The sequence below is a fragment of the Chinchilla lanigera genome, unplaced genomic scaffold (genome assembly GCF_000276665.1).
Source record: "Chinchilla lanigera isolate Chin_1 unplaced genomic scaffold, ChiLan1.0 scaffold00002, whole genome shotgun sequence".
In the NCBI taxonomy this organism is placed as follows: domain Eukaryota; kingdom Metazoa; phylum Chordata; class Mammalia; order Rodentia; family Chinchillidae; genus Chinchilla; species Chinchilla lanigera.
Window position 1 is genome coordinate 15,177,160 of NW_004955403.1, and position 19,652 is coordinate 15,196,811.

General features: G+C 38.8%; 1 protein-coding gene across 8 annotated transcripts in view; it reads left to right on the forward strand.

Annotated features, from left to right (window-relative positions):
• The window catches only part of Pde1a (phosphodiesterase 1A, calmodulin-dependent), a 296,642-nt gene that overhangs the window by 271,091 nt on the left and 5,899 nt on the right, over positions 1 to 19,652 (forward strand). For 6 of the 8 annotated variants that reach the window (XM_005373347.2, XM_013512485.1, XM_005373349.2 and 3 more), the window contains 3 exons: positions 688 to 769; positions 2,733 to 2,853; positions 3,285 to 3,472. In XM_005373347.2, the coding sequence (XP_005373404.1) occupies positions 688 to 769; positions 2,733 to 2,853; positions 3,285 to 3,472 (391 nt within the window). Of the gene's footprint in view, positions 1 to 687; positions 770 to 2,732; positions 2,854 to 3,284; positions 3,473 to 8,308; positions 8,660 to 19,652 lie in introns of those variants that run through there. The other 2 variants (XM_013512476.1, XM_013512480.1) reach the window with 2 other exon arrangements.

Below are 19,652 nucleotides of genomic sequence, written 5' to 3' on the forward strand. Positions count from 1 at the left end.
AGGACATGAAAATGTAATTACTTTTCATGATATTAAATGCAAACACAAATGGAATTCTTTAACATATGTGCTCAAGTTATGTACTTTAGACAAGAATAAACAATTGACATTTCAATTTTTTTCTCTGAGAAGAATGCATTAAAAGTTTGCATGCAGAATAAGAATATGGAAGATATTCTTCATTAGTTCTTATGAGACATTTAATAAAACAGCGATAAAAAGGTGTTTCAAACTTCTCATGCCTATTTGCTTTGAAAAAAACCTCTAGTCACAAAACCTTGATTCTGAAACTTTGTTGATATATTTGACATAAAAATAGGAGCAGAAAAATCCATCCACTAGACCGTCAAATGCCAAATCTTATTCTGAAATTATTATGATAACTAGAAAATTTCACAGAGCAAATGTTTATCTCTTTGCAATCAAGGAGTTACAATAATAAAGCAGAGTTAACAGGTGCTAAAAATGTTTATGATTTCCCCCACAGAAGGATTTCAAAAGACCATCCAAAAGTTAGAGAAACTTGAACTTTAGAATATATGCATGTTAAATATATATTTTAAATATACAAATTTAAAAGTCATACCTGTTAAGAGACAGAAGATGCAGCTTTGTAAGTTATTCTGTCTGGAGGCTCATTATGTTCACTGCTCAAATGTCTGTACTAATGTGATTTTCCTTCCCCAGGGAGATAAAGAAGCAGAGTTGGGCCTTCCATTTTCCCCACTCTGTGATCGAAAGTCAACCATGGTGGCCCAGTCACAGATAGGTAATGTCAAAGATGGGTGCTCAGGGGAAGTGGATGTGGCCTTGTCAGTTTTCGAATGTGTACACCTTTCTGTTCAAAGGCTTCCAGCCAAACTGCCCTTTAGTCTCCTGATAAACTTTGTCTTTAACCTAACCTAAATATTGCTCAATAATGATCATTGAAATAATTTCCCAAAATAAATTCAAAACGGCAGCACTTGTCAGTGATACTGTTCCTCTGGTTATAATTTTCCTTTAGAATGCAAAGGACTTTTTTCTTGTGCAAAGAAGTATAGTTTTTGTTTTGTTGCTGATCATTTAATTTGATCCTTTAATGCAAGACAATTCGATGAAAATATTAACATTCTGACACTGTTATTGGTCAATTTCCATAGTACGCTTAACACACAAGCTCATATCCTTTTGGAAAAACAGTTCTTGTGATAGGAATAGATAAGCCAGCAGTATGAAATTTGCAAAATAATATTGCTTCCAACCACATTCATTGTCAACTGTGTTTGTGCTGGGAACTTCAACTCCAGCTCGTTATTAAAACCTGCTTGCCACACCGCAGGCTGACGTATTTGTAAAAGCCGTTCCCCGAAGCAGCACCTTCATCACCGCACTACATGGGCAATGAACACAAAGTTACTGTCTCATCTCAAGTACTGCAGTAGCGCCCACCACGAAGCTGCAGGGTGGTTGGAAAGCCAGCATCTCCCTCCCATCCAACTTCCAGCAACTATTAATCTAGGGACCACAGCTGAGGTGCTCCTTACTGTTTAGAAAGCACGAATGCACGCGGCAGCCTGAAAACCTCCCCCGGCAAGCGGGGCAGGACTTCGCATCCCGAGGCTTGCTGCTCATTGAATTGCTGCAGGTCTGTTAGTAGACCATCTTCACGTCCCCGGGATTAAAACCACTTGCAAAACTGGAAGTAACACCCTGGGTGGACAGTTAACATGGCTTTAATTTGAAATTATCAGTTGAAACCCATTTTTGAAGTTGTATTTTTAATTAGAAATCTGCCTCAGTATTTACTATGAGGCATCCATTTCCTTGAAACACCAATTGTATCAAGCAGCGGGATGGATAATCTTCACATGCGGATACTTCCCATTGATTATGGCCTAAAATCACGCCTTCTAGTCTCTTGTTTTCACACAGTACTGGGTGTAAGGTGGTGATTTCAAGCCCGTTCCTGCCCCTCGGGCCACGGGGTGCTGAGGTGCACACAGAGCTTCGATATGGTTGTTGCCTCCTCCTCTGTCTAAACACTGCGTGGTAAAAGCTCCCAGAAGACAATGCTCCGCTATTTATGTGTCATTTCCCATCTTGATAAGTGCTGTGAGTGTAAAATTCTCTCAGTCCTGGTGTCTCAAAGTGTGGGGTCAATGCAGTCTCCAGAGACGCCCACTTGACGGCTCCCGCCCACATGCTGCGAACTAACTTACATCCACAAAATAACAAACAGCAATGTGAAATATTGACACACTAGCAGAAAGCACTTTAAAACAAAAGGGTGATCACCTTCCTTTGGCCTGAGAAAAACTACAATTATTTAGTTGCTCTGGAGCTTGGATATGATTTCTTTTGGAGGCAATAATAAAATTCAACCACATGAAAACTTTTCTAAAAGGATGATGACACTTCTCATTGAGAGGGGAAATACATTCCTTTCTTTAGATCTGAGTTTATTGTTAGCAATAGTGTTTAAGATGGAACATGAAATAAAAAAGCCAACACAGTTAAGTTACCAAAGTAAACTTTTACAGCCTGACATATTATTTCTGTTAATTAAATGGACTCTAAAAATTGTGTTAATGAATTAAAATAATGTCCAAGGGTAAGCAGAACCAATATTATAGTTGATATTTGCTACCCCAGGAATGGGCCAGTAACCCTTAATCATTGTAAGTTTAGGATTCAGGAAGTGATAACACTTGAATTTATCTCTCTTTGTTTTTTCTTTTCTTTTTTTTTAGGTTTCATTGATTTCATAGTAGAGCCAACATTTTCTCTTCTGACAGACTCAACAGAGAAAATTGTTATTCCTCTTATAGAGGAATCCTCAAAAGCTGAAAGTCCTAACTATGGGGCAAGCGGGTATGACTGTTTTTTCTTTTGCATCGTTTTTTCATGTCTGTGATGTTACAGCTGAGCAGGGAATTCTTGCAAGCATTATTAGGTCGCACTGCCACCTAGTGGCTTTTTATTGCGTTCATCGGCCCTTACCATTGAGAACTGATGTCCCCGGTTTAAAAACACGTTTAAAAACATACATGTCGTGAGTTCGATCCCCAGTACCGCAAAAAAAAAAAAAAAAAAAAAAAAAAAAAAAAGTCAAAAAGTACCTGGAGCGCACTGAGATGTTCAAAGCGCCCCAGGCGGGGAGGGAGGCCGGGAGGTGAGCAGTAGCCACTACACGCTCACAGCTGGGCCCGAGCATTGCTGCTCTGCTTTCCTGGCGGGTTTTGTCAAGTGTCTGAGACGTTGGTGACCTTGGTGTCTTTTGGCTCCTTTGGTCGTGCCCTTAGCTCAGCCAGCATCGTGGGGTTGCACATCGCCGATTCCATGAGACGATCGAATATTAAGGGCTCCGTGAGCGACGGGAACTTCTCCCCCGACTACTCGCTGGCTGCCGTGGACCTCAAGAGCTTCAAGAACAACCTGATGGACATCATTCAGCAGAACAAGGAGCGCTGGAAAGAGCTGGCCGTGCAAGGTACAGAGCCTTATGCACCTAGCGGCTCCCTTTGCGTCTTGGCCCCTCCTCTAACGCTTTGGAGTTCCTTCCACGCGATTGTTTTTCCCTTTTCTAAAATGCGCAAGCTCTTGGTGCAGTTTTGAATCTGGCTACCCTTTGATTATCCAAGAGTAAGCTTGGGTTTTCGTTCCATAAAAGGGGATTCTGCTCTGTTCGCACCATGTGGGCTGCCCATGTGTGTCGGTGGGTAGGGGCCACCTGGATGTGAAGGATGGGTCAGTGACCCCGTGACAAAACCTTGTGGCCCGGTAAGCTCCTGTGCACCCCTGCAGATGCTTTGAACCTCTGTGAGCTCCAGGCAGGAGGTTACAAACTCTTCTTCCCCTGACCGAGATGTCCAGCCAATTTTTTAAAGAAAGAAAGCTTTTCAAATTCCCCTGTCCCTTGATTGATCCCCAATGTTAGAGAACAGTAGTTTTTGTTGATGCTTTCCCACTTGCACTATTTTTCTCTCCAAATCACCAAAACAGGAAATTTCCCTCAACATTGGGTTTGGGATAATTAAGTAAGTTTATTTATATCATCTGCTTACAAGTCTCTAGAGCCACAAACATGAGAAGTTGGCTGTTGTTACTGTAATTATTATTTATTGTACTCATGCGCTATAGCCTAGGAATGAGAGGTATACTCACAAGGGAGCCGAAACTCCTACTGTCATCAACAGGAGCAGGGCAGGATTGTGACTCTAAAGGAGGTGGTCAGGAAAGGCTTCATGAGGAGATGATCATTTAAATAAATAGATGGAGGAGGCCCAAAAGGGAGCTATGGGCAGGTCTGGGATGGTAGACAATAAATAAATCCAGACACAGAGAAAGGACACTGAGTATTTGGGAGGTAGAGCTGTTCTGATATGCAAGAAACAAGGAAGCCAGGGAAGTCGGTAAGTGGGCAGAGGGGATGATGTGGGCAAAGGGACTGTGGCACCAGGTCACTGGGTTGGCCCAAGAGAGATTGGAATCCCAGGGTAGCACTTTGAGGAGAAAAATGAGTAATGGTTTTGAAAATATTTATCTGATTGCAGAGCTGAAGATATACTTTTGCATAAAAGGCAAAACTGCAAACAAGGAGGCCAGAAAGAGGGCTATTGTTTATAATCAAGGTGAAAGATGGAAGTTTAGACCAAGTAGTAATGATGGAGAATGGCTTCCCATGAATTTAGCTATATCAAGATGGTGATGTGAACCCTGGGTATGCAGCAGAATCAGCAAAAGAGATTGGACCCTAGTTATGTTTTGAAAGTAGAAAGGATAGGATTTGTTACCTGACTGAGCGTGGAGGAAGAAATCAAGAGAAAAGACAAGAATAAGATCACAAATACATTCAACCCTCACAAAATGTGAAACTAGGTGAAAAGAGGATTAAAGGGAAGATGATTAAAGCATGTTTTGTGCCTGTGATAAAAGGCAAATGTAACAAATGTTGGCAATGAAAAAATGTCAGACATTTTGGTTTTCTTATACATTAATTGTGTTTGTAAATCTCTGTAATTATTTCCCAGAGCAATTTGGCATTCTAAGCAAAGGGAAATGCGGATATGCCATGTTGCCCAATAATTTTCTTCTCTCTTACTACCATAGAGAGAATTTGGCTCCATGCACATCAGAAGACATGCCCAAGAAGCACATAGCAACATTGTTCATGAGTGCAGAAAAACTTGAAAATTCAAAAAGAAACAGTAAAAGGGATTCACACATTTTGGTTTGTTCATACTGTATAGCCACATATAGCTATCAAAATAAACTTTATATAAGCACAAATACAGATAAATGATCCAAACAATGTTGAGCAAAACATCTAGTTGACTGATGCCAGTTACACAAATCAAGATAACATGTATACATTTTAAAAAACTAAAAAGAAAACAACAGGATGTTTGCATGTTTTAAGTACTGGGGATTGACAACAGGCTTTCACACTGAGCCACAGTCCCAGTCCTGTTGTTATATATTTGTTCTGAGACAATAGCTTGGTAACTTTTCTTGTTTTCTGGGACAAAAAACCTGATGCCCTAAAGTAAGGAAGGAAAGGTTTATTTGACTCACAGTCTGTGGAGGTTTCAGTACATACTTGGCTGGCTCCAAGGCAGGGTGGCATGGCAGTGGGAAACAGTTCATGGTGGCAGAAGATACCAAAAGCAACAAGAGCAAAAGGGGAAGAGCAAGCCACTTTTCCTCCCTTATATTGTGTGCAGGGTACTTGCCCTAAGGCAGGTGTAGTATTCACATCCCCAGGCCTAGCACTAGACGATGAACCAATCACAAAGTCTAGATTCAGCTGCTTCACAAAAGCCTGCCTCCCCATGACTGCATGGGGAGCCTTTGAGGGGACATCCAAGCACAAACCATAACACACAGGATCTCACTAAGTAGCTAAATTGCCCAGGTTGAGCTTGAACTTGTGATCCTCCTGTCTCAGGCTCTCTAGGGTGCTGGGATTTCAGGTATGATCCATCAGGCTCAGCAACAATAGATTTTAGAGTACATATATGACAGAAAGAATGTGAATAATTTTTTGGCATAGACATTTTCAAAAAGCAAAAAAATTTTTTTTCAGCACCTAATGTTTACTTTTTTGGTTAAATTGTACGTATTTGGAGTGAGAAAAGAACAATGGAGGCAAACATTCAGCATGGCCCTGGGAGGTAGGGTGGGTTTGTATTCAGGAATTAGCATTTCAGTTGTTATACTGGTCACTACATGGCTGTCCACTATATTGTTATGATTATATATAACCCATATGCTTAAATATGTACACATAAATCATTTATATGAATAGACTATTTTGTAATAAAAATGAAAAAATATGATCAACTACAAAAATACTTCTGAAACAGTCATCAATTTTAAAGTCAATGAGTGACCCTTAGATTTTACCATTTTAATCGCCTTTGACATTATCTCCAGTGGTAAACACGCTGAAAATGAAAGCTTCTGTGGATAATTGCTGCACTGAGCTGACAGAAGCACGGTGTGATGCTTAGAGATTTAGAATGTTAACACCCAGGCTTGGGAGAGAATCCCAGTTCTGTGGATGCATGAGCTCATCCTTAAGGGCTGCACTCTACTGCGTCTCTTGAGCATATCTGAACTGCCAGCATCACTGCTCCTGCACCTTGGGACCGTTACTAAGTAAAGCAAAGGTTACCCAAATACAAGCACAAGATACAGCAACGGTGCATCTGAGAACTAAAGGTGCTGAGTGCCGCTGATGGATAGGGGTAGTATATAGCTTGTGGCTGTGCTGGACAAAGGGATGAATAAATCAGGTCCCAAATGAACCATGTGGGACTGTGTGAGATTACATCACTCTACCCAGAACAGTAGACAATTTAACACTTATGTTTATTTCTGGATATTTCCATTTAAAACTGTTGGACTATTGTCTTAGTTATTTTTCTTGTTGCTGACCCAAAATACCTGACAAAGCTAAAAGAGGAAAGGTTTATTGTAGCTCACAGTTTATAGAGGTTTCAGCTCATAGTTGGCTGTCTCCAAGGCAGAGTGACACAGCAGAAGGGAACTGCAAGGGAGAAATAGTTCATGGTGAGCAGGAGGCAGCAAAGTAATAAAAAAGCCACAAGCAAGCACAGCAGCCTTCTTTTTGTCTCTTATATTATATCCAGGCTATGCACATTATCCATATGCAGAAGTATGCCAAATTAATCAGTGGACTAATTTAGTAATTGCACACCTTTGATCCCAGCACCATACACTTAATCCCAGCACATCACACACTCTAGATTCAGCCACCTGAAAAAGCCCTACCTATGACTACATGAGGCTTCAGGGAGACACAGACACAAGCCATAATAACTGTGGTTGATTTAGGACAGTAGTGGTGAACCTATAGCATACATGCTGCAGCTTGCTGTTTGTTATCTTAAGAGCTCTAAAAGGTTTGCCACCTCTGACTAGATAAGGGATGACCACTGAATTTGAAATATCTTGAAATACAATATGGTAAGTTATACACCATAAGTGGTTTTTCTAATTATGTCAGGATTAGTGCCAATCAAAATGTGGATTCTTAAAAACACTGTGGTTTCTTGTTCTGTGAGGTGTAAGATTATGTTCCAAGCTATGTAGTGCCAAGTCCCATCACAGTTATTATTCTATTTGCTTGGCCAAGCTCTTTCACAATTCAGCTATTATCTATTTTGCCAAGGTAAAAACTGAGGCCTAAGGGAGCCAAGCAAGTCACGTAACATGACAGATTTGTACGGACATTACAAATGCATCAAACGTTCTCCTTCCCTTTCATTTCATGTAATATGCAGAAAGTACGATGAGGACAAACACAGAAAAAAAGAAACAATTTCTTGGGAAATCTTACGCCCAAGACTAGCATAGTTATGTCACCAAATCTACTTCTACCTATTTTAGCACAGTTCATCCAATGAGTTTTCCAATATTATCCATTCAACCAGTCATAACCTGCAGACATTTTCACTTTAAAATATGAAAATTTCTGAATTTGGGAGTGAAACATTGTATCATTTGTCTTCTCACTCTTTGTTTATTTCTACAAAGATGTACTATGGCAACTCAACAAGGAAAGGAATATTCTGATAAAACTGAAGTTTAGAGAACTTACAAGTAGCCACCTAAATTCAAATATTTTATCTGTGAAAAGGGATTTACATCTATTTTGCCTGAGTTCAAAGCTAGAAACTTTGTAAGTCATGTTCTAAAGGTTAATTTTGATAGGTTGGTTTTGTTATATTTTGTAAAACTTTTCTCCAGAGCAGAAGATCTCTAGATTGTTAAAATAAGCACCTACCTTTCTTTTTCTCAGCAGTGAAATTCATGTCACGGAAGCGTAAGTTTTCCCACATTAAGCACCTTTAAATAAAACCTCGTGCATGTTGGCATCTCTCATTTGACCAAAGGACGTGGAGATGTTGATATTCTTGCTGGAAATCTACCTGAACCACTGTGAGCAAGGGAATCCATTTTTGCAGATTGCTCCACTGACATCTACTAATGCTTTAATTGACCTGGCTCAACTGATAAGAAACGCTTTCATCTGATAGCTACATCAGCATCTTTACGGTTTAAAATATTGCCATAAGTAGTATTTCACGGCATTTCTCTCTGTTGAGGTTATACGGTGTGTGCCAATAAATTTTCTCTGAGCAGCCAATTACTAATTTTGTCATTTCCACAATAAAGCCTATTCACTTATTTTCACTCCATATGCCTCTCTTCTAAAATGTCTAAAAGAGGTCAAATTTCATGAATTAACTTGTCTTTATGTTAATTTCAAAATTTGTTCTTCTGAAAAACTGCTTAAATGGTTCTCTCCTGTTAAAATGATTTCTAAAAAAGTTAAGGGACAGTTACCTTACAAATAGTGTTCATATTATAGTGGAACTGAATGACAGGAGTTAAATGACTTAATGTATTATTTTTGTTGTATTTTCAAATTTTCCCTCTACTTAATTGAGTTTAAAATTAGCCAAGTTATTTTCCTTCTGGAAAAAACCTTGGTTTTATTTAAGAGCTATTTTCTTTACTGTGATCTCCTCACTACTGATGGAATGATTAATTGTACTAGACTAGTAGGAATCCTCGTAGAACTAATTAGCTAATAATGGCTGATGTCCAATATCAAAGAATGTATTTCCGCAAATAACTGTATCTATTCCTACTCTCTGACTCTACCTTCCCAGGGAAAACTTGATCAGATTTAATTTCAAAGATAAGGAATACACTAAAGAAAGATGAAAATATAAAAGGAATTAAATTGCCTGAAGGTAGGCAGTATAAAATAGAGTTAAGATCTAGGTCTCTAGAACTAAATCATGTTTTTCAATTCTGATATCATTCATTTGTCACAATTTTAAATAATTTATTTAATCTCTGTTTCAGTTTGCTTAATTGTGAAGATTGCAAAAACAGTGTCTATCTCAAAATGGATTATGAAGATTAAATGAGTCCATGTGTGTAAAATGTACAGAACTCAGTGTCTGCTAGGTAACTCTTATTGTCCCCCTGGGCTTATGTGAATACTTCCAAAGTAAATGGAAATCACAGGGAAGGTTTCCTTAGAGAAGCATGTGATGGGAAGCATTCTCAGTCATAACAATTTCAATAATAATTTATACTTTACTCATGATAAAGCATACAGTGGGGCAGTTCCATAAGTAGACCGAGTAAGTGCTGTACGGTGAATTGATCTTAATATAAATGTGATTCTATCACCCTTCCATTCTTAACCCATCAAGATAGCCTTTAGAGTACATCTCCTAAATACTGCAAAAATCCATTCAATTTTTTGCATGAAAGAACTGGGATGGAATTGGCTTACTCTGAATGGTTGATTTGACTGCCTATTTTATAAAGCTACAAATGAACTACCTTTATCTCTTGAGGATTCCTCCACTTAAAATACTTCCCTTTATTTTTTTCTCAGCTTAGAATCTGTCAGAGAAAGAAAATAATTCTAAAAAAGAATGTCTTTTAGACCTAAATGATCTCAAAAAGAGGCCATTTAACTAATCCAGCAAACTTGGTTCATGATAACTCAATTATTTCCTGAAAGAATTTTTACCATCTTAGTTTCTAATCCACTAAAGTGTACCTATATTTAGAATTTATATGCAACCAAATTTTTTTCCCTAACTATACTTCTTCTATGACTGTTGTTCATACTTCAGCTAGTAGAATTTTCTCTCATTAATTATAGACATATAGGAAACTCCCAGAAGTCATGCTATACACACATTTGTATTTTTATACACTCAATTTCCATATCTCATTCCTTCTCCAAACAAGAAATTATAAAATTTAAAGGGAAAAGAGGGATCCAAAAGTTCTATTCTGGTGGGATTCAGCAGGTAAGTCTTCAATGGGAAGTGATGCGAGCCTGCAAGAGTCCAATGCTGAAGCTTTATTACAAGATCATCTTCAAAACGTAAGGTAGGCTGTTCTTTAACAAGACAACTGGCAAGGAGTGATTTTGGAGACTTTGCACTAATTCGATCACATCCAGAAGACTTTGTGGAGGTGATGACAAAAATACAATTCAAGGCACACTCAGTGATGTTAGCTCACCTTGCTGGCCATGAGGTTCACCCCAAACGCTCCCGTGTTCCCACCTCACCTTCCATCATAGAGGAGGCTGCCATAAAACACAATAGGCAAGTCTGCTGTTAAGGTAAATCCAGAGACATCCACAGGATATAGCAGTCTCATCAGATAAAGGTCATGCAATATGATTAAGATAATAGTTTTGAGGTTAGTTTGAGGTCCAGATAAGGGAGCACACACAGTTTATTTTAAATAACTTCACTTGCATGAGGAAAGTCATCTCTTCTGTCATTGGAATCTTTATAGAACAGAAATCCCACCACTCCCCACAATCTTGGCTGAAATTTGTAGATCAGTAAAGTACTTTGTGGCTAACTGCTGAAAGTATTTTTATTTTAAAGCCTGAATTTACAGGTTTATTTCAATAGAACCAATTGTGTACATATCCCAAAGGGGCAATGTCTTCTACGACTGTTTTCAAAAAGTGCAAGTGGATGAGACTCTCGTCTCATGTTCTTTGCAGGAACACTCATCATAGCCAATGAAGTTAGGTAAGAGCATGTGCGTGAATAGGTGAGAAACAAATAACATCGAAGGTATTTTATACAAACACCTCCTTCTCATCCTAGATGGAGGGATGGCTGAACATGAGAGATTGATCTCTATCTTGGCTAATTTGGGGACTGCTATGGTTTGTGTCTAAATGTTCCCCCAAAACAATTCAGTTTTAGGGCTTTTTTGGAGATGGCTGAATCTAGAGTGTATGATTCATTCATGGTGCAATTCTAGGATTAAGGGTGGGCAATTGCTGGATCAGTCCACTGTCCTAATCCTGGTAGACCGGATATAATATCAGGGGTAGAAAAAGGCTTGTCTCTCTCCCTCTGGTTGTTTTTGCTGTCTTCTGCCTCCTTGAACTGTTACCTTTCTGCCATCTTCCACCCTGCCTTGAAGCCAGTGGACCAAAACCTCTACAGACTGTGAGCTGACTTTAGGTGTCAGGTATTTAGTCTTAGGAACAAGAAAAGTAACTAAGACAGGAGCCTAATCAACGTAGGTACTAATCCTCTAAATTCCCTAAGATTTGATGATATAAATGTGAGATATAATATAAAGCATTACTATAAAAATAAAAATTTGTTGGCATTTGGTATCTCTGACTCAATTTTTATACAAATTTGTCTAATATTTACAGGTTATCATCAGATATCTAAAGACTCCTCAAATTTGAGTGTATGCATACCACCAGCATTTGCTGGATTTTTGTAGTTACTTGGTGAAAATTATGTATTCAGCCTAGTAAGATTACAAATGATTCTAGGTTCCATCAAAAAAAAAGAAGAAAGAAAGAAGATTAAAAAGGAAGAGAGGAAGGAAGAAAGGAAAAGGAAAAGAGAAAAGTAAAACCAAAAAGGAGCCCAAATAATAATAAAAAAAAAAACATAGACATACACCCCCAATTCTCTTTCACCCTCCTTACTTGGGAAATTATACCTAAAAAATGTTCTTTCCACTGAGGAATTTGTTGACCATTAATATTTAAATTGGGTCCTCAGGATCTCCAAGAAGCTGTGATCTCTGCATTCTCTGGGTTAGAAATCCTTCATTCTCTACGTTTTTGAGTGTGCAAGGGGAACAATGATGGCAATGCTAGCCCTCACTTTCATCTTTTGCTTCTTAAGCTTAGAAACTTAGCCATATATTTATAGACTTTAAATTTAATAAATTATTGCTCCTAGAATGACAAATTTCTACCATTTCTCTTCCATAGCATTAGAAGCCCTTTAATTAGAAATCCCCAGGGCATAGGATTTGTGTGGCCCATGGTATTTGAGTCCTCAGCTCATCTCATCCTGCTGGCTTTCCAGTGGAGAGGAATGGTTAGCAAAAGAATCTCATCTCTTCCAAAGTGCTACTCACTCTTCTTACTATTGAGCTGCTTAACTATCCCCAAGAACTCTTTCAAATGGAAGAAGCTTCTTAAAACAGGAAGATGGAAAATGTCACGTTGACTCCACACTTGCCAACTTGAATGTTCACCGTTGTGTATTCCCAGACAACTTGGAATGCTCTTACTCCTTTAAATCCGTGGACACACCCCTTTGGGGCAAGGAGTTAGCCCCGTGCCCAAGCCCCTTGGCTTGGTGAGGTAGTACAGGGGAGCACAAACCCAGCCTCCTGCTTACACGGTCTGTGACTGTGCAGAACGATTGCTGAGAGGATTAAACAATAAAATGTGCACAGCATTCAACACAGAGCTCGACACTTAGTAAGGATTCTTGAAATGATCGTTTTTGTTTTTGCCATTGCTACTGCTACTGTCATTCTGAGAGCTGAGTTAGTAACTCACTAATTTATGCTCTTATGCTTTTTCATACAGAGATATTCGTGATTGAATGAGACACACTAAAACATTTCTCTAAAAGTACAAGTAGCTTTTGTCAAGAATTTGAAACGCAAATGGTTATGTGTTGGATCTTTGTAAAAGATCTTGTATCAAGGCCTAGCACTTAAAACTGGACTATATCTTCATTATATCATCAATGTTGGGACTTGTTTTGAAATATAACAGCTCAGAGTTTTATGGAAAATTATTGTAGATAAGGGAAAGGATTACATAATGTAGACACATCATTTTTTGTTCTTTCTGATGGTGTTAAAGTGAAAGGACTTGAGAAGTAATCTCTGATAGTAAAAACATCATGTTAATAAGATCTACGTGGAAAACAGAGCTTTAAATTAATTTTTAAACTTTTTAAATGTAGGGGAATGGTAACAAGAAAATTCAAGAACTGCTTTTAAGTGGTTCTGTGGGGCCACTCATGATAAAGATGAGCAACTCATGTTTATTCTGTTTCCATTGATTCTACCTGTAAGGAAGTTAGCAGCTTCTATTTAAAGCAGTTTATGCAGCTTCAGAGACTTTTGCAGGATTGCCTGTTAGCAAAACAAGCTCAAGTGCGTTCAGTCCTCTCCACTGAGGCACAGAAGTAGGTTTATGTATTTACAAACATGTTTACTGCAAACAACTGAAAGTGTTTCTGTTTGCTCTCCAACTTTAAATAGAAATCCAACTTTAAATAGAAGTTTAATCCAACTTTAAATAGAAAATCCACTTCACCAGAATACTTTACTGAGAATACTTAGAGCAAGTCAAAATGTTTTTATCATTTTACAAATTATTTTTCTGAATTGCAACTTTTGAAACTGCTTTAGATGAATATAACTAAAAATGGTATTGTGTGTATAATTTTTTCTTATGAAAGATAATGTGATTTTTTTGGCACATGTTTCAGACTCAGTTTTCAGCCTTTCCTCAGACTCTACTCCCTCAACTTCTTCTCTCACTTCCCTTATTAAGAATGTATTCCAGCCTGGCAGGGCACTGCATTCCTGTAACCCAATCACTCTGAGAGGCTGGGGCAGCCCACCAAGTTTAAACCCACCCTAGGTAATTTATCAATTTAGCAAGACCCTGTCTCAAAATTAAAAAAAAAAAAACAAAACACTGTATATGTTGCTCAGTGTGAAGGGCCTGAGTTCAATCTCCAGTGCCGAAAAAAATAAAATTCCTATGTGTATACCACAAAAACGGACATATCCTGTAGAGATAATTTTAGATTAAGTTCTTTCAAGTAGCCAGCTTAATGAATGACCCCATTGTTTGAATTCTTCAGCTCCAGTGGAATATAAACATTACAACTTCTGCTCTTTGACATATTATGTTCCGAATTTGAGTATAATTTCACTCACTGGCAAATGAACATATATACATCTTTCATTTTCCATAGAACTCTTTACATATTTAGACTCCAATGCCTATGTGTGTGCGTGTGTGTGTGTGTGTGTGTGTGTGTGTGTGTGTGTGTGTGTGATGTGTGTTTGATGGTGCTTGGCCTTATACCCAGGGTCTTCACACTGAGCTACATCCACTGCCCTTTTTATTTTTTCATTTTGAAACAGAACCTTACTAGGTCACTAAATTGCTAAGTTACCCAGGTGGGGCTCGAACGTGTGATCCTCCGACCTCAGTCTGACACAGTGCTGGGATCACCATGCCCAGATAAAATTAGATGTTTATATTAGGCTCTGGTGAATGAGGAAATAACTTTTTTCTTGGTCTGTATATGATGTAATGCTTTATGAAATAAGGTATTTCTTCCTCTAACTTTATGAGACAAAGCACCGTTTTGGGGAGGGACATGGAGTTTTGCTTTAGCAACCTGCCTTCTTCTTCCACCTAGGGTCCCTCCTTTCTCTTGCTGTTACCTTCAAGTACATTCAAGAAGAAGAAGCAACCTAGAGATGTAGCAGCTTGAGGGGATACTGCTATGCATGGCAAAGACATTCCTTTTCTTAGGAAGAACTAAGAATGCAGCATAACTCTGAACCAGTGATTTCCATTGAAAAAACTGAACAAACCAATTTTGTGCTAAGTATTTTTCAAATACTATTTGATGATGCTGTTAACATGGAAAATTAATAGAGGTAGTTTTTTGAGGAATAGTTTGGGGTCCTGTTCCCGAAATTCACATCAGCTATGGTGCCTTGGGATAGCCAGGTATCCCTTTGGTCCTAATGACCAAGGTACAAATTATAGTGATGATTTTCCTACCCACAGGCAAGGACTGTTGACTTAGATAAGTCAAAAAACAGATGTGCAATATATTAAGTTAGATCAAATCAATCATTGTGTTTTTAAATCCGTAGAAGTGTGATCTTTTATTGTAAATTTTATATATTAGAAAAATATAATAGCACATCAAATTTAGTTATTTTAGGAGAGGAGATTACTATTTATATTATAGTAAATTGCTATTTACCATTATTTCAAAAAGGGAATTGATATAAAGTTGGTTAAGAGGAAAAGATTTTGTAAGTAAGAGGCTAGTGGCTGCTGGATATACAGGAATGCTGGAGCATACAGAGTATAGCTTGGAAAATGGAACTAGAGGTCAAGAATCCGGTTGACTGTGTCAGAGAGAGGTAGCCACTCAGTAGCTCTAAGACCTTGGAGAGCTGAGTCCAGGGACAGCTCAGTGTCCATTCTGGTTAAATGTCCCTGACAGAGCTGCGGTGAGACACATAGTTAAGCAAAGCACTGGGACTAATGCCTGCTGCCTGGCAGGTGTTCAGAAGGTGTTGCAATAATGTCTCCTAACATTATTTTTCAAATAATGAGTCAATGGCATCACCAGGGAATTGGAGTCTTTGAGGTCCCCTCGATGATGTGCCTTCTATTACTCCTTGCACATATCATCCACATCATCTATGAACCTAATGTGCTGTCCTGAAGTAATAAAAGTAAGCTCTGGATGCAGCCTGAGGTCTGGGATCAGCGACATGCAGAGTATTGCTGTTAGTTTTAGCAGTTCTGTCTGTTCCATAACCACCACCTCCTCCCTGTTCTCTGATGAATTTAGACTCTTACGTATAAAGCAAAGCCACAATATTTGCATCATTTTATAAATGACACTTTGAAGTTAAAAATTTTGGAACTGGCTTAGAGGAATACCTGAGTCTTGGAGATGAACAGATTGGTAGGAGGGCTCCTACTGCACCCCCTCTTTCCTGGTTGGCAAACATGCTGCTCTGAGCACCCCTGGAACAATTTTGTTGTCATTCCTAAGAAGTAGCTTCCTACAGGTAGCTTTGCAAATCACTGCAGTAAAATGAAATTCCAAGATCTTCTTGCTGCTCTTGCTGAAGTACTAGTGAACTGAAAGTCAGTTGCTTTGACTTCAGGTTATCTATTGTGGTGAAAGAAAACACTTGCTTCTTCTGAGTCTGGTTCTTGCCTGAAAATGAACATAAGTTTTAATTCAGAGTAATATATGGGGTTTTTATACTTGGAGAAAGTTGATTTTTACTGCCTTTTAATTGAAATGTAGCATATCTTTTATTTGTGGGTAAGAATACACACTAGTATGTCTGGTGGACTGGTCTGGCATCAGTAGAAATCATAGATATTCTCATAACATATTGTGTTAGTCACTTTCCACCACTGAGACATAATACCTGACATTCATAACTTAGAAGAAGAGCGGTTTAGTTTGGCTTACACTTTCAGTCCCTGCTCTGCTGGCTCCAAGGCAGAAACAGCACGGTGGAAAGGGGTGGGCAGAGAACCACTGCTCATCCCATGGTGACCAGGAAGCAGAGAGAGAGAAGGGAGGAGCTGGGGACCAGAATATACCCTTCCAGGTCATACCTCCAGGGACCCAGCACACACTAAGCCCCGCTTCCCTCCTAACAGCACCTTCAGCTATTAAACCACCAGTGGATGAATCCACTGATGAGCATACAGTTCCTATGACCCAGTCACCTTCCGCACACATGAGGCTTTCTGGGAGACTATTAGACGTCTTGGTTACTTTTCTCTCATTCCTGGGACAAAATACCTGACACCCAAAATTAAGGAAGGAAAGATTTCTTTAGCTCACAGTGTGTGGAGATTTCAGTCCACACTTGGCTGGCTCCAAGGCAGAGTGGCATATGGCACAGGGCAACAGTTCATGGCGGCAGAAGACAGTGAAAGCAACAAGAACACTAGGGGAGGAGTGGTGGCAAGCAGCCTCTTTCCCTCCCTTACATTGTATGCAAACTATCCACCCCAGGGCGGGTGTAGCATTTACATCCATAATTCCAACAGTGGACCCTGAATCAATCATGAACTCTAGGAGCCCGCCCCATGACTGCATGAGGCTTTGGGGGGCACTCAGACACAAACCATAACATAGACCTAAACCATAACATATATTTAGAGGGGAGATCTTGAAGTAACATCTGATATCATTATTACTTCAGAATTGCAGAGAGGTAACAGACGTTGTTAAATCTGTTAGTTAAAGCATTAACAAAGAAGCACATTTATTACCATATTGCTAGGTTTACTTAATTGTATTTTAATATTAGTATAATCCTTGACAATCATACATATTTTATTTGTGAATTTTATTTTGAAAAGAAGGCCATAGGTTTGACCAGACACAAAAGCTACCCATGGTTAAAAAATATCTGGAACCATGGACTATCCAGATATTTCTTAAGGACTTTGACATAGACCACCCTTCAGCTATGATCCTCTAAAATGATTGTTAAATTATTAAACAACAGAAATAACTTCTTTTCTGGAAGAATATTTCAAAATAATGTGACTTTTTAAATGAAAGATGAGTTTATCTTTTTATAGTGAGTAATATTCTTCTTTCTTTAAAATAAAAAAATTTATTTCTTATTGTACAAAAAAGATAAATGAAAGATGAAGAATGACTCTTACAGTTTGTATTGAGAACTCCCCCCACCCCCCAATGCAAAGCCTGTGTGATCACAGCTGAGCTTTTCAGATCTGGTTGGTTCTAGGGTATGTGACGCTGGGATTAAATTGTGTGATTCTGGGATGAAGTGTGTGATGCTGGGATTGAGGATGCCCTACCCTAGGTATGAGTGTTAGCTGCCCCAAGGCTGGATACCCTAAGGGTGGGTAACCTGAATGGAATATAGGAGACAGTAAGAAGGCTGCTGCTGCTTCTTTGCTGGTTTGTTATTTTGCTGCTTCACTGCATTCTGCCTGCGATGAGCTGTTTCTCCTCCGTGATGACCCTGTACTTTGCCACCAGCCTTGGAGCCAGCCAGCTATGAACTGAAGCTTCTACAAATGGTATCGCTAAATAAACCTTTCTTCCATTAACATTGGGTGTTGGATAATTTGTCTCAGCAACAAGAAAAGTAACTAAGACAGTAACTTAGCAGTGGTACTACTAAAGTTAATTGTAAAGGCTTCTACAACTGAAGTTTAACTAACTAAAAGTAACTTGATTTGGGCTTATTGAGGACTCTAACTCAGTATCTTCCTAAGCTATTAGCTGCCATAACATTGTTTGGCAATATCGTTTCATGTACCCTTGAAAACAACTGGGACGTTACAGTTTGAAGAAAGACACATTTTCAATGCTGCAAAATTCTTATCTCAAGTTATTCTTAATAATTAATTACTGCTTTTCTAATTGCATATACAGAAATACTCTTGGATCATTTGGAATTTATTTTTTTGTAATTGCTACATGGTTACCATTTTATTTTTCTACTCTTTCGTTACTGCTGAGCTCTTTGTCCACTAAAAATAAAAGTATTTGTTGGTCTGTAGACATTAATGTAGTCTACTGGCTGTAAAAAGTTCTCTCAGAAATTTTGAGAATCATTTAACCTACTAAATATTTTTATTCCTTTCTTTTAATTCAGTTCTGATCTTTTTTAGTTCTGTTCTACTCCAGACTTCTTTTTCACATTTTTTTTTTCAGTTCTGTTCTAGTCCAGACTATTACATTCTGTTCTAATCTGGTCTTAAGCAACAGGATATTAAATCAGAAGTTTAAATCAAGACTCAAAGATAATAAAGTTCAGGAAATTAGCTGAGTTGTGAGGCAGGAATTTTAAAGAAGTTTCAAAAGAATCTAAAGAAAGCTTAGAACCTTTCCTTAACTCAAACAAATGAAAGGTAAAGTTGCTTGGAAAAGAATTCATGATGAGGATTTCATTAAATAGATCATTGCTATTGACAAAGGTGTAGAAATGCTTCTTTCTTTACTCCAAATTAAGAGAAGAGAGTTTCCAGGACCTTTGAAGAGACCAAACCTAAGAGGCTATTGGGAATCGAATCTGGTTCCTGCCTGAGAGACCTGAAGAGATAGATGGTGGCAGATGAGCCCACAGAGAGTAGGCTGTGTGGGTTTTAGCCTGGGGGGACAAATGTCTCCTGAAGAGGAGAGTGCCTTGCAAAGCAAATGTGTGCAGTGAGTTCGGAAGGTTGATGGCACCTCAGCACACAGAAGCAGAAAATGAACTATCAAATTTCCATGGGCTCTGGACTTTGTAACGAAACCAGAGTTTGCTGTGCCTCTGCAAGCTGGTGAGAAGGCCCTGAAGAGTTCATGAGTGTGGTCTCAGAAAAATAGGTGAGCTCCACCACCTGCCAGGTCTACGTAGTGCAAAGCTGTCCTTCAAAATGCAGGTCGGGGGGCTGGGGATTTAGCTCAGCGGCAAAGCGCCTGCCTGGCAAGCGCAAGGTCGTGAGTTCGGTTCCTGGTACCGGAGAAAAACCAAAAAAA